At 37.1% G+C, this 14761-nt stretch overlaps 1 protein-coding gene and 1 pseudogene across 1 annotated transcript; both read left to right on the top strand.

The window, feature by feature from the left end:
• The window catches only part of LOC122332252, a 76638-nt pseudogene extending 67140 nt beyond the window's left edge, over window positions 1-9498 (top strand).
• On the top strand, window positions 9494-14042 carry LOC122332251 (uracil nucleotide/cysteinyl leukotriene receptor-like). The gene is made up of 2 exons (XM_043229552.1): window positions 9494-9540; window positions 12859-14042. The coding sequence occupies exons 1-2, from the start codon at window positions 9494-9496 to the stop codon at window positions 13781-13783; spliced, it is 972 nt and encodes a 323-aa protein (XP_043085487.1). The 3' UTR covers window positions 13784-14042.
• Window positions 14043-14761: the final 719 nt, after the last annotated feature.

The following is a 14761-nucleotide window of genomic DNA, read 5'->3' as shown; positions in this document are numbered from 1 at the left end:
AATTTATTTTGCCAATAAAGATTTTATCAAAGCTTATTTGTAGGTAACAGCTACAAAAACACCTTCTTGTTGTGGCAGGTGGCTCTACTTGTCACTTGCTTGCAATTGCCTATGATAGCACCTTTATATTGAATAAGCTCAAATTTGACACCTTCAAAGAAATTCCCCTACCTAACTATGTATGTTTTGTGATGACTGACATGCAAAAACAAGTTAAATGTCAGAGAGCTTAGTGGCGAAACATCTTTTTCTCTTCAGGGAGTTTCCAGCTCTTCCAATCCCGTATGCGAGGCGGTGCTCGAGGTGGAGAGTGGAGGCTGTCAAGTTCCTCAAAAGAAGAGCCGCTGGCTTGACAGCATGCTGAAGAGAGTCGAACTCTCACAGACACACTCAACAACTATGCCAGTACACGGAGAGAGAAAGAGAGCGAGAAAGAGCGTTTGGTTGGGAATATAAGATTAGGTTAATAAAATGCTGCAGCAAACTTTGAGATCACCTTCCAAATTCCAACCGTAACATCCGAGCACTTGAGATTGATATCGTAAATGGTTTCCTATTTATTTCTGGCACTTATGGTTGCAATGTGGCAGCAGTATTTCTAGTAATTTGGGTGTCTGTCTGGGCCATGCCACTAAGTCATCTTCACTTTCCTCCGTGTCAGACCTTATCAGACTCAAGACAGTTGTAGACTCTCTATGAATGTCGCGAATGCAATGAATATTGCCAACATAATGAAGAGTGTTAATGTTTTGTTTGTTGTGTGTTTATATCGCTAGCGGCACCAAATGTAATCGCAAAACTAAACAGATTTTTACACATTTTGGAGAAAAATAATGCATGAAATAGGTGGCTGCTAGCGTCTTTGTGTTCAAAATGTTCTTTCCCAAGTCAAGATATGACTCAATATATTTCTCCTTTTCAGTTGTCACTAATCTTCAATCAGGTAGAAAACTAAATTTAAAATAAAAACTAAAAAGTTCAAATTAAATTACACGACTTGTTTCCCACTTTTTTATTCATATAATTTTTTGTACTTACATTTTATTACATTGCAATTAATGTAATACTTATATATAAATTTAATTTGATTTTTATTCAATTTAATTAGTTGTATTTTAGAATTTTACTTGCTGATTTTTTCTTTTACCCTTTGTTTAAAATTTGAAACATTTTTAAATACCATATATCTCAAAGTATTTATTTATTTATATTAAGATTCATAGTATTCATGTTGGTAGCACAAAGTTTGTTCATAGCTCAGTTTTGTGCAGTACAAATAGGACACTCTAATACTCTTTCATTGTTTGTTCAAAGTACTGTTCAAAGTATGACAAAAATAAGATTGTGATTTTAAATTTGGTTAGATTTTGCTGTATTGTGAATAATTACCTTTTCTATTTGAAATATCATTTGTTCTTTAGGTCTGCCACAGATAGCCTGCACAAAACCACTCTGACTCTGTTTCTCGACATCTGCCTCTGAAAACCAGAATCCAGCCATGGTTGGATCCTCGAGACTGCCTCAGTTGCACCTCAGAGGCTCCACCGTGAGGTCCAGAGTTATGGCGGTAAACTCTGTGGTGATCCACCATGCCCAGGCTTCTCGGTACCTTCGCAGCAATCTCAGCAATCAACAGCACCCTCACCCATTCCCCTGCCGCACTAAGGCGAGAGTCAACCCCTTCACCCACCAAACAGCTCAAAAACCCTCACTCGAGCAGACACCAATACCAAATAACAGCAGTAATGGAGTCTCTTCTAATGGCATTCATGGCAAAGGTCCTTCTCCAAACTTCATCGAGGGAGATCACGCCAAGCATAGCAGAACAAAAAACAAATTGTGTCAATGAGGTGAGTACCCGTGCAGGTTAAACCAAATAAGTGAGAGTGGAAATTGTGCGTTCCATTGTTAGTTACTTTTGATTGGTGTCTTCAGGCTGCAGAAGAATGGGAGAAGAGAGGCAGAACATGGGTCATTATGATGGGCAAGGATTCGAGCGGATGCTCCTGGAAGCAAGCTAATATATATAGAGGAATACCAAACCTCCAGGTGCCCATTGAACCTGAGGGCTGTCCTACACCGATTCACTGCCTCCCTGGAGGAGGTGGAAGAAAAAAATGAGCCCATGGCAGCACCAGCAGAACAGGGTAAGAGGCCGAAAAGACACATTAGAGGTGTTGAACAACTGTTGAGGTGGTGTTTATATTTAATTTTGTTTCTGCAGATGACAATCAGCCAAATTCTGAGAAACCTCTACTAAGAACTGCTCCAGAAGAAACCTCCCCAAACCTCTGGAGAAACCAGTTAAGTCCCAGCTTTGGAGAGACCTCTTAACTCCAACCTATCCATCAAATCCAGCCAGGAGAGACAAAATAAGACTCAGAGAAAAGTTGTTAAGCTTCAGACACAGAGAAAATCTAACAAGTCTCACCTCCACCCCACCTAGACGAACCTACACCACCAACACCGGGATGACCACCACCCCGGTCTGGAGAGGAATCATTTACACTAGCAGGAAGGAGTCTTATTTTATGGTAAAAGTGTTTGCAGAACAGATTTTTACTCTGTCTGAAGTAAAAACTAAAATCATATTAATAATAAAAAGACAATATTTATGTACATGTATTAATAAATAAATATTTATTAAATAAAATATTAATAAATATAATTTATATATATATATACATACATACACACACATATATAATCACACACTTTTTAATGACATAAAAATGTTATAAAATGAAATAATAAGACTTTATGCTCATTAGTTAATGCTAATAATTCAATAATTTTTGTATCTAACAATGAGCAATATATCTGTTACATTATTTATTAGTCTTTGTTAACATTAATTAATAAAAGCACAATCATTAGCTCAGCTTCATTCGTTAGCATTAACAGACAAAACACTGAATTTTAATAATACATTGGTAAATATTTTTAATTATTTTGTTATCTAATGGGGCTATCTAATTGTGTTAACAATTACTGTAAAGTGTTAGAAAATAAATAAATAAATAATAATACAATTTTTTTATAAAATGAATATAAGGATTATTTAATTATATTTATTTTTTAATAATTATTAATATAACTCATTTTGTAGGAGGGTGAAGAGGAATCCAACAGTACAGTATCTCAGCCTGAAACAAAAAACCTCTCCAGAGGTGAAGCCCAAACCATTACCCCTCCACCTATCGCTGCCTCAGCTATTACTGAGGAAGAGGATGAGGGAGACAAGATTATGGCAGAGCTGCAGGTGAGATACACACATAAACTCACTTAAATACATAAACATATACATGCACACTAATACAGACTTGTAAGCAACTTCATGCTCCTAATGAGTATAAATGTTTATAAATGAACATGCTCACTTACCTTTACTAACTATAGGTGTCTTTATGTTTTGTTTGCTTGATGTGTTGGGTATAAAATTGCTTTGGTGTGGGTGGTATGATGCTTAGGTATGCCCTGTGGCTCGTTAGGTGGAAGTTTCATTTCCCTTCCTGTAGATTAGTTTCTTTTCTGACATTCTATAAATTCACAACATTAATTCTATGCATTTTTTTTAAAAAGAAAACAAAACAGCTTTTTAAAATAATTAATAAAAGCATACAGGCTTAATAGGACAGAAAGTGTTATATAGTCAAAATATATGTATAAAGTCTAAATATATGCAAAAGAATTGCATAGAAATAAAAATGATAATACTAAGATAGATAGATAGATAGATAGATAGATAGATAGATAGATAGATAGATAGATAGATTGATTTTAATGACACTAAAATACATATAGGCAGATAATGTAATCTAATTTGATTAAATTAATTTAAGATCATTTCTATTACATTGTACAGTAATCATGAACAGGTTTGCCCAGTGGGCAAATTCTAATCTTTATCCCTTCCTCACAAATTCTTCTCTTCAGGTTTTCCAGAAGTGCTCTCTTTAAGGAGGTAGGGCTCAAGGGTTTGGTAGAGCCACAGATCAGAGAGCTAAGACCTGGGGTCTTACTGCCCTTAAAGATAAGAAGGTAAAGGATATGATGTCCTTTAGTAGACCCTCCAACTGCCTGCCTGTGCCAGCCGCTTGTCCCTGATGGCTGATCTTTGCAATGCTTGTATGGCTTTCTTCCCCTTTTGCTAACTTCCTCTGTACACTCTTGTGATGGGTATCTGACACACAAAAAATGTTCTCTCTGTTCTTTAAGTTTAAATTCTGTTCCTTTCCTTTTATTTCTGCTGAACTCATGAGCTGTGCTGATTGTAGTGATGTAGTGTGAGCCAAAGGGGGAAACAGATATGATTGGGTTTGTGTACTTTGAGTCATCCAATCAATAAACTAGATTTTCGACACTCTGCTGTCAAAGGGTGTTGTGTGTGTGTTTTCTTTTTTACATTTAGCATTTTAGTAGAAAATAAAAGTGTGATTTCAATTAGAGACAATTTAATTTGCAAAACTTACCTGAGGTTACATTTATGCTTTACTGATGTACATTTAGAGGTTGAGTTATCTAACTGGGCATAGCATAATCAGATTGTCCTGGGCCAAATGTTAGAAATTTAGCAGACTTACTAGAAAGATCAGACTTACTTTAATGTACACATCTAGTTTTTTCTTCAAAAGGGTCAATGTCTAAATCATATGTATCAGTAGAAATGCAACTTGGATTGCTACTGAGAATTTTAGAGGACACTTTCAGCTAGCAGTCTGGAGTTCAGAATTTATTCTTTAATCTTCTCACTTTGCTGCATGCCTGCTACTGTATAAGCCTCCTTACTTATTTAATGGGTTTTCAGTCTCACTTTCTCTCTTTATCTTCATTTTCACAGTATTTTCTCACTGTCAAAACTGTACGGTGTAATATAGAATTTACAGCTGAAATATAACCAATAAGAACCTTGTTATGAGAATGGGAAAAGTTGAAAACTGTTGGTACATGCGATACAAATCTAAAATCACGTTTTCATTTTTTGTGCATAGTTTTGAGCATTTTCTCAGATTAGATCACAATTGCCTTAGGTCTAGTTCCAGATTATTGTTTTAATCCCTATTTAGTTTGTTTTTCATTATTAAAGCCATTCATTGTATATTTTAAATGATTACTGTAGAGAAGCCAAATAATCTTTATGTACAGCTATAACATATCATTGGCATCATTCAGGTTAAAAAACATATCTTACGACAATTCCTAATATTAACAAATATTTGGATATTTAGGGTAGAATATATGATCTAAGAATGTGTTGCATCAAAAGCAGCCTAAATCTTTTCAGTGGTCTTAGAGTAGCTTATAGACTGCTTATAGACTTTTTGTGAAGTGATGTTGTTCCCCACAAACCACAGAATACTGAAAACCAAGACGACAAGAACCTGATACAGATGAGAATGGCAACAATACAATTCGGCAGAGTCCTGGGGTGAGCTGCATTATTATCACATTATTATAAAATTAAAAAGAAAATAATCAAAGTATGATAGTTTAAAAAAGAACATTTAACTGTCATTTAACTGTTACTAAAATAGTTATGCAATAGTGTTCTGTGAATCCTCATAGTAGATTCAGTAATGGCCACGTCAATTGTAGAATATAATTAATACCGGGTAGGATTACTAACATTTATATTTGGCTCATGAAACTATACCTAATTGAAATGTCTTTTTTTTCTGACCTTTGACCTTTTAAGGTCATCTACTATGTCACAGCTCAGATCGCCAAGGGAACTCCATCAGCCTCAGAGGAATCAACAGAACGTAGAGATGCATCACACTCTCCACCATCACAGGTGTCACATGTCAATGCTTCTGACCAATGCCAAAGCCAGCTGCAGGTATCCACTAACAAATTTGGCATCCTCAAAAGTAGCGGCCCAGCCAGCTCTTCTGCCGCTCTACAACAAAATCAGCTGTCTCGTTCAGCCTCGTTGAAGTCAAATCCACCCTCTCCGCTGGAAGAAGTTCCAGCTAGCCCCACCCAAGGAAAAGTTCATGTGGTCAAAGCTGCTCAAGTGCAGGTTAGCATAGAGGAGAGGGTAGAGTCTCCAACAGCAATGTGCTCACCAGTCACTTTTGAAAACACTGTACAGATTTCTTCTAAAGCAGTCCCTGCTGGGACAGATATAGCAAATCAGAAACTTTTATTTGGTTCATCCAAGGTGAAGGAAAAGAAATTTGAGGAAATTGAGGAAAATAATGAGGCCTCTCTCAGTCCCGATTTGTCAGGAGAAGAGCCACCTCCACCTCCTCCTGATAACTTTGCCTTTATGATCACTAACACCAAGGTACAAGCTCTTTCCACTGGAGAGTACCATCGGCTAGTCAATGCCAAAAAAGGTTGTGTGCAGACGGTAACTGTTGGCAGCAAACGCCCAAGTTCTTCTGAAAGTGGCACAGCATCAGGAGGTGATGTCTGTACTAATGGACCCACTGGTGCTGACAATGCCAGTAAAAAGCCAGTCATCATCATCTTTGACGAGCCAATGGATATCCGTTCAGCCTACAAACGCCTCTCTACTATCTTTGAATGTGAGGAGGAACTAGAGCGGATGCTTGCAGAAGAAAGAATAGATGAGGAGAGTGAGGAAGCTGAGGAAGAAGAATGGATTAAGGGAGTACAGGTTAAACAGAATGGAGATGGTAGGGATTCTGAAAAAAGTACTGTTTCAAATTCTCCTGCAGATATCACAGATGGTCAAGTCAGGAACTCTTCTTCATCCTCAACTTCGTCTGAGGGAGGGGCATTAGTAGATGTTGCTGGTGATGCAAAGCAAGACGGAAAGAAGAAGTTCAAGTTGAAGTTCCCCAAGAAACAGCTAGCAGCATTAACGCAAGCCATTCGAGCTGGAAGTAAAACAGGCAAAAAGACTTTGCAGGTTGTTGTCTATGAGGATGAGGAAGAGTCAGATGGGACTGTGAAACAACACAAAGAGACCAAGAGGTTCGAAATTGCTTGCTCCAAAACAGAGTCTTCTAAATCAAATCAGCAGGAGCCTAATGGCCGAACAGACGAGATTCGTAAGAATACCTACAAAACCCTTGACAGTCTAGAGCAAACCATAAAGCAGCTAGAGAACACCATTTGTGAAATGGGACCGAAGTCTTCAGAAGAGGCTGAAATCTTGGTGAACCCTGGAACTCAGGACAAAAGGACTGAAGAGAGTTCAGGGCACACAGAGAAAGGACTTTCTTCAAAACCTTGGTACCAAGGTCGACTTCTGCCAGTAAAGGTCCTGGTCTACGAAAGAAGACAAAACCACAGCTCCTTCCTCGGCCTGCCATCATACCAACTACCGGGGTTTCAGTCACACCAGTTCCCACCCAGCAGGTCTCTCTCTAGCTCCTACTACCTTAGCAAAGACTATGGGTCTGTCCCTCTCCTCTTGCTCACAAACCGTTCCACCCTATCCAGTGACTTCTGAAGATCCTTAGCCTTTCCTGCAGTGGAGGCTACCAACTCTGGGATCTGAACTTTTAACACCTTCACATATTTTTATAAATATGGTGTGTTTATTTCTGGAGTGGTGTGTCATAGATAGACCTTTGTGTGTTCACTGATGGTGCTATATAATCTTGGGTTAAGGCAGCCAACAACTTTCACCGTCTTAGAACCACAGTCTCATACTGTTTCTGGATCCTTTTGTGGGTTCTAAGGCAGTCCTTAAAGAAATTTGTTGGTATTCTGGGCTGGTTTGCATGCTTCCTTACTTTTCTTTCTGGTACATGAACAATGTCATGGTGATACCACACAGATGTATTGTGCAAGCTTTGTCTTGCTGTGATTTAGCTTATAAACCACCTCAAATATGGCTCTTTTTGTTTCTTGCTTTTTATTCCTTTTTTCTTCTGTGTGGTTTAAATCCTTTTTGCAGAATGCCAGCGTGGTGTCACCTACTAGTCGGATGCCGGTGCCTGTTTCTGCCAAGGCTAGGCAGCAACCGGGCACCTCAGAGAAAGAGAGGGCAACAAACCGCAAAGCTACAGGACTCTCAGAGGCAGTTCCGCCAGGTAGTCTTATCATAGGACCACTTGTCCAGTCAGAAAGACACACACAACTAGGCATAGACTGAATGCTCAAGAGGAAAGTCAGTTATTGCAGGGCTTGTACTGAGATGAGGAAAAAGAACTAACAAAAAAAATACCTGATGAGACCGAACAAACTGTTCTTTGGTTAAGGCCTAGTGCCGAAAGCTGTCTTTGAACGTTGACGTTTTTTCTGCTACATTTTTTTTTTGAATGGCTGTGACCGAAGGCAACTGACTGTTATTTCATAATACCATCAAATGCTTCTGCATGTTTGCTTTGCTTGTGGCTTTGGTGCTGTAAAAGACAAACTAATTTACAAAAGGAAAAGAAAAAAATATAAACTCCACAGTCACTGCTTACCTAACATTAGGGTCTCTTTAACTTAAATACCACTGACATCTAACCCCTACACACACTAATGAACTATGACACTAATTACTATTCCCTTGTAAGTCAGGATTCTTATCTGTTTAACCCAATTTTGGACCCTTTCCCTGTTTACCTCTTGGAGGAATCTGCAAACCCTGGCCTCAATGCCCAGTGTCCACAAATCCACTAAGTCCCCATTATCCTGTGGATGCCTTCCCAAATTGTACCTCCTCTATTCCTCCTGGAGCCTCCTTTGGTTATGAGTACTGGTTGGTTGCACTCACTCTGCGCAATACTCACTCTAAAACTTACAATCCTATCGTCCCTCACCTTCACTCTCCTTTCCTTCTTACAATCTATTTTAAATTATTTTTTATATATTTTCACCCTCAAGACAGATAGTTTTTTGTTGTTGTTGTTATGTGTGTGTGCCTTTAGTATTTTCACCTATACATGTAGTTTCTGTGTCTTTGATAATCTATCATGATTAACTGTAGATTCCAGTAGTATTATTTGAAACATGTTTAGAAATTTTCACGTATTTTAATCATAAATTCCCAATGTTGACAATCAGTGTGTTTTGGCATCTTTGTTCGCAGGCTAATGGAAGTGCTAAGAGATCTGGAGGAGATCCCAAATCCACTTCTCCTACTGTGCCTGCTTCTAAAATTCCTGCTTTTTCCTCTAGTACGGGAAAAGGCTTGAACCAGTCTGATTCTACTAATATTGTTAATTCTTCTTCTCCTTTATCTTCCTCCCTTCCCACTAGCAAATCTTCTATCCCTCCTCCTCGATCCAGTTCCACCCCCTCCTCTCATATCCCCTCCCTTTCTAACGGTTCTTAAAATTTGCCCCTCCCTCTCACAGCACTAAAGGCCTCTCTATTCCCACGCAGACACAAAATGGTCGACCTTCCTCCTCTTCCTCCTCTTCCTGTTCCCACTCCCCCTTGTCCCCGACTATGTTGAGTCAGAGTGCGAAGAGTATCCGTACCATTCACACACCCAGCTTCACCAGCTACAGTCGGCCACACAACGGAAATGCCGGTAAATCAGCTATTCCCACGGTAACTCTCGCTAAGGGCGCTGTGTAGAATGCTTCGCTGCTTCGCAACCATTTATGTATCTCCTAAAGAGGTGGAGTCAGTCCTGATTTTAGTCGTTTCACTTTTTTAAGTTAAGATTTGATTTGTTTAAACAATTAATATTGTTCTGTCAGAGTGAACTTTTGTTTTGTTTTGGCATGACTTTGGTTATTGCATGTTATTATTTTCTCTGTTAAAATGAAAGGCCATCATCCATTAATCAGTGTTTTAAACTTGAATCTCTGCAAATCATAAACATATAAAAAGATAAACTCTTTTATTTAAAAACTAAAAAAGAAAAAATCAAGAATTTTACAGAGCACTTCATTTGAAAAGAATATTTATTTTTCATACAAGTTGAGAGACTAAGTATTCAAGTCAGTAGTAAAAGTATGTAAACAATGTTTTGGTTATTAATATCCTCTAAATGATTTTGAATGAGGTTTTTTCGTTTATTTTAGTTGACAGACATTGGTTGTAGCCATAATAAGTGAAAAAGTACTGTAAGTATATTAACCATTGATGCAATTTGACAAACATTGTGTCTGTTTTTTTTTCTTTCTCTCATGCACTGCCAATGTCTTTAAGATTTATCATTATAAATTGACAACAGTTTTGCAATGAACAGTTGTCTGTCTTTTCAGTAGTCGTGCCTATTTGCCAAAGTTTGTATTTTACATCTTTACAACTGACTATATGCTGTGTTAGACACTTTGTACATTTAGGAGAGGTTATACCTGGCTTAACCTACCTATGTCACAATTCCTTGATTCACTCATGCAGTCTGTGGCTCTTAAATTAATGAATATTGATGTCTAAATGTAAACTAAAAATTGTAGTGATTGATACAATTGCTCTCTACTTCACATGTACATACTGTAACATCTCTATTTCAGAGACTGTCTTTAGTTTTGTTAACATATTGTACCAAAGTTTATTTCTATGCATGCCTATACAAAATTGTAGAAAGAGAGAATGTAATAGAAAAAAAATGCTTGCACAGACATATTTTGTAAATAAATGTTTTCTTTGGTTTTGTATAGCTTTAATTACAGAAGCAATCAGTGCAAAAGAGTGTAGGTATTAAAGTAGTAAAGTTCTGCATGCTTGTTGTTCACATGGCCTCTCGGCTATGGTTTCTTCACTGCAACACTGCAAGTCCTTCTATTAAACATTTTGGCAGATAGCTCAGCTGGCTTGTGTTTTTGTCCTATATATGTTATTTTATAGAATTACAATCAGTGCGCGTGTTGTGAATTCATGTTGTGAGCTTTACTGATTGTATGTAATGTGTGCTTTACATAGAGGAATCTGAGACAAAGTTTGAAGATTTCATTTGATTTGGTTTGGTTTGTTTAAAATATTGGGAATTTACCTATACTTTTGTGTAGTGTAGTTTCAGTGACATTAATATTAATTTGCAAAATATAAAAAATATAGTATTAATACCAAATAATCAAGGAGATTAAAAATGTAAAATATATATATTTGTATGTGTATATATATATATATATATATATATATATATATATATATATATATATATATATATATATATATATATATATATATATATATATATATATGTATATATATATATATATATATATATATATATATATATATATATATATATATATATATATATATATATATATTGTATATATATATTTATTTTTAGGTTATACCACGCTAGAACAGTGTTTTACAAAATAACCGAGGCACTTCAACAAAATCCCTTTGTGGAAAGCACAGTGATTCAAATTAGAGAACAGCAATGACTGTAGCAAGAAAAAACATTATATAAATAAAATTTCTGTTGGTTACAGCAGTCCAAATTTATTAGGGTTATACAGGCCCTTGCTTTGAAGGATATGACTAGTCTCTCACACTGCTCTGGTGTGATCTTCCAGTCTCTTCCACAGTTCGATGACTGTAATGAGATTCTTAGTCATAACGTTTTCCAGAGGTTTTCATATGGGTTTAGATCAGGACTCAGAGCTGGCCATTTAATTATTTCAGTGTTTTCGGCTCTGCCCGTTTTGCAGCGTGATGGGGGCCATTATTCTGCATGAAAATTGCAAGCTGATTAGGAGGCGAATGCAGAGAAGGAACCAGCATGTAGCTACAAGAGGTGTTGATAAGCATTTGCCTTACATCTGCAAAAAACATCCCCAAACCATGACATTTCCTTTCACCTTTCACTGTCGTTTTTGCTCTGAGTTCAGTTTAAAGAGGAACATAATGTTTTTCAGCTGGCCTAATTACCCAATATTTGTCTTATGTGGATGACTAGCCTTTTTGGAGGACTTGAAGGAGTGCCATTTTAAAGAAGCAAGATCTGGTAGGCATCTTGAAGCATTCTCTAATTTTGATCAGTGTTCTTCCTCAAATATTGCATTTAAGTTTTTTATGCTGTGCTTCGGAAATATATTTAACTCATAAAAACTGCTCTTTTAGGATAACCTGGAAATTCTAAATTGTAGGTTGTTCTCAAATTTTGATCTCCATATGTCCAAACTACAGCTTTCTTACTGTTACTTTATAACTTAACAAACCCTAGCCTAAGTGGTTTTGCACAGAAATAGTTTAAAGTTGCTGTAAATTTGAACTACACCATTGCATACTGCAGGTAAAGAGACCAGTAGAGGGTGGTGTGTGTTAATGAGTTGTTATAAAAGGGCCGATTCATTTTTGTGTGATACGCCTCCTACGTGAATTTAAAGCATATGACTAAAAGAGGAAACAAACACAATTTATTGGGTCTGTAGTCAAAGGAGGCATTTATCATCAAGTCAGTGTGCTGACTGCTGGGAAAGACTTACCTGTAAGTACCCAAATAATAACAGTACTAATATTAATATCAGTAAAAATATCAATTATACCATTTACCTTGGTCATTTGAATGTTGTTTGACTTAAAGTTCCTAATGTTAATGCAATTAATATAAAGACACATTTGTTCATTAAAAAATGTGCAATTATCTTGCCATGCTGACCTTTTAAGTTCAAAGACATGTAGTCAAATTGCCATTCATCAACAAACAACTTTTTTGAAGAATATTTTGTTAAAACATTGACACATTGAGTACCTAGTTTGTAGAACTGTAGGCAAATAGCATCTAAAACTAAACCTTTGATTTGTTAAGCAGTTTTTGGAAAATGTCCACACTTCCATTTGTGAATGCGTAGCTCAGATGACTTTAATGTTACATAATAAAAAAAAACCCCAGCATAGTCATTTGTTATATATAATATATATAAGAAGATTTCTCAGATATAATATCTGATGCTTGATCTGACTCTTGCCATTCTCCAAACAGAAGCATACAGGCTCATAGTATAGACGCGCGCTATGTTGAATCACTCCATGGAGGATTTACCTCAGCTCTCACTTAGAGAACATCCTGCTCACAACCTTCTACGCTGTCATCTTCGTCCTCTCAGTCCCGAGTAATGCCCTGGCACTTTGGGTGTTCTCCCACCGCAACATCAACAACACCCCTTCCAAAGAGTTTCTGAAGCACCTGGCTATAGCGGACATGTCCTATGTCTTGGTGCTCCCGATGCGAGTGATTTACCACATGTCAGAGAGCCACTGGCCTCTTGGTGAAGGGGCCTGTCGTGTGGTTGGTTTCCTGTTCTTCGTCAACCTCTACTGCAGCATGTACTTTATGACTTGTATCAGCGTAGACCGTCTGTTGGCTTGCACTGTGCCACACAAAACTCACAGCCTGAGAAAGACCAGGAATGCCAAAGTGGTATGTGCGGTGCTGTGGGTCATGGTGACTATTTCCATGTTACCTGTCCTGTTCTCTAAAAGGGAAGTGACTAGACAAGTGCAGAATAATGTGACAGTGTGTGAAAAGCTGTACATAGAGCAGTCCTCCAATCCCACCGGCGCGTTGGTGTCAACTGCCATTGCATTTTTGATACCTCTGGTCACCCTGAGCATTTCTTACATTCTTATATTTGCCAAAGTGAAAAAGATGACTTTTAAAGAAAGGACACCTGCTCAGCGTAAGGGAATGAGAATGATCGTTCTAACTGTGGTTAACTTCCTAATTGCATTTGTGCCCTATCATATTCAACGCTTCGTGTTTATCCGACAGCACGACGACATGTCAAAGTCAGAATCTGAAAGGCAAATGTTGCATTTAGGAAATCGCATCACTTCAGCTTTAACATGCGTAAGTGGAGTGTTGGATCCTGTCATGTACTTCTTTCTGGCTAGAAACTATCGAGAGACCCTTCTGCAGCTTTGTGGTAGAAACCCCAAAGATGAACAATCCACCACATGATCTTCTCAACTGCTTCTCACCAACCGCCAGACCTACTAAAACTCAGTATGTGTAAAACAAAGTTTAGTGTGAAAGTGGGAGAGATACGGTTCAGTTCAAGCGGATTCATACAGAAACGTTTTGAACCATGACACGTACGTTTATTTTACTTTTTGATTCTGTCAACCGTTATCATTTCTCAAATAATTTATTGTATATCATTTTGTCCTATATATCTAAATGCTTTCAGTTGTTTCAAATAAAATATTCTTTCAAAATCTCTTAAGGTCCCCACAAACATATTTTACACACCAGAACTTTCTTTATTGCCGTTGATGGTTCCATGAACAACCTTCAACAACCATGAAAAAGTGAAGAATAAATACAAGTAGGAAAAAAACCCCGTCATTTTAAAAATGAGCATTTGTGAACATGTCTGTGAATGTGATATTTTTTTATTTTAAAATGCTACTTCTGCGGGGTATTTCAGAAAGCAGGTTACGTGACAGGTTACGTGTAAGAGTAAGTGGATAACCGAACGCTAACAATATTATATATTACAATAAAGTTTATATATAAACTTATGATAATATTGATAATATTTTTTAGATTTGTTATAATAAAAATAAACATGACGTAATATTTACTGGCATATGTAATAGTTTGCTGTAGGCTATAAATTATAAAACACTATTATGTCATGGCAATGTTTAGTTTATTATATGTGTTTATAGCTATTTTATTATCATCTCACACATGGATATAATGTATTTTTGTAATAAATATTTTTGGCGGGAGCTGTTGCCATGGCGAATCGTAATTTCGGCGGTTTACTGATCATGGCGGTCAACCTGCTCAGAGTTAAGTAAACTAACACAATTGAACTGTTCTGAAACCAATAACTCTTGAGTTTTTCATCTCTCGGTGAGTCAACTCAGAGTTTAAGTTAAAACTTTGATTGAACATCCTTATTGAAACGGGACTCTCAACTTGTAAACT

This window comes from Puntigrus tetrazona, unplaced genomic scaffold, assembly GCF_018831695.1.
Source record: "Puntigrus tetrazona isolate hp1 unplaced genomic scaffold, ASM1883169v1 S000000008, whole genome shotgun sequence".
NCBI classification, from domain to species: Eukaryota; Metazoa; Chordata; class Actinopteri; order Cypriniformes; family Cyprinidae; genus Puntigrus; species Puntigrus tetrazona.
Note: the sequence above shows the minus strand (reverse complement) of the source record. Positions and strands in the feature narration are given on the sequence as shown.

What these genes read in the sequence shown, in the direction of transcription:
- LOC122332251 (XM_043229552.1), top strand. Translation starts at nt 9,494, where the DNA reads ATGCTTCGCTGCTTCGCAACCATTTATGTATCTCCTAAAGAGGTGGA. An exon ending in GTATCTCCTAAAGAGGTGGA is followed by an intron (nt 9,541 to 12,858) that starts GTCAGTCCTGAT and finishes CACTCCATGGAG; the next exon opens with GATTTACCTCAGCTCTCACT.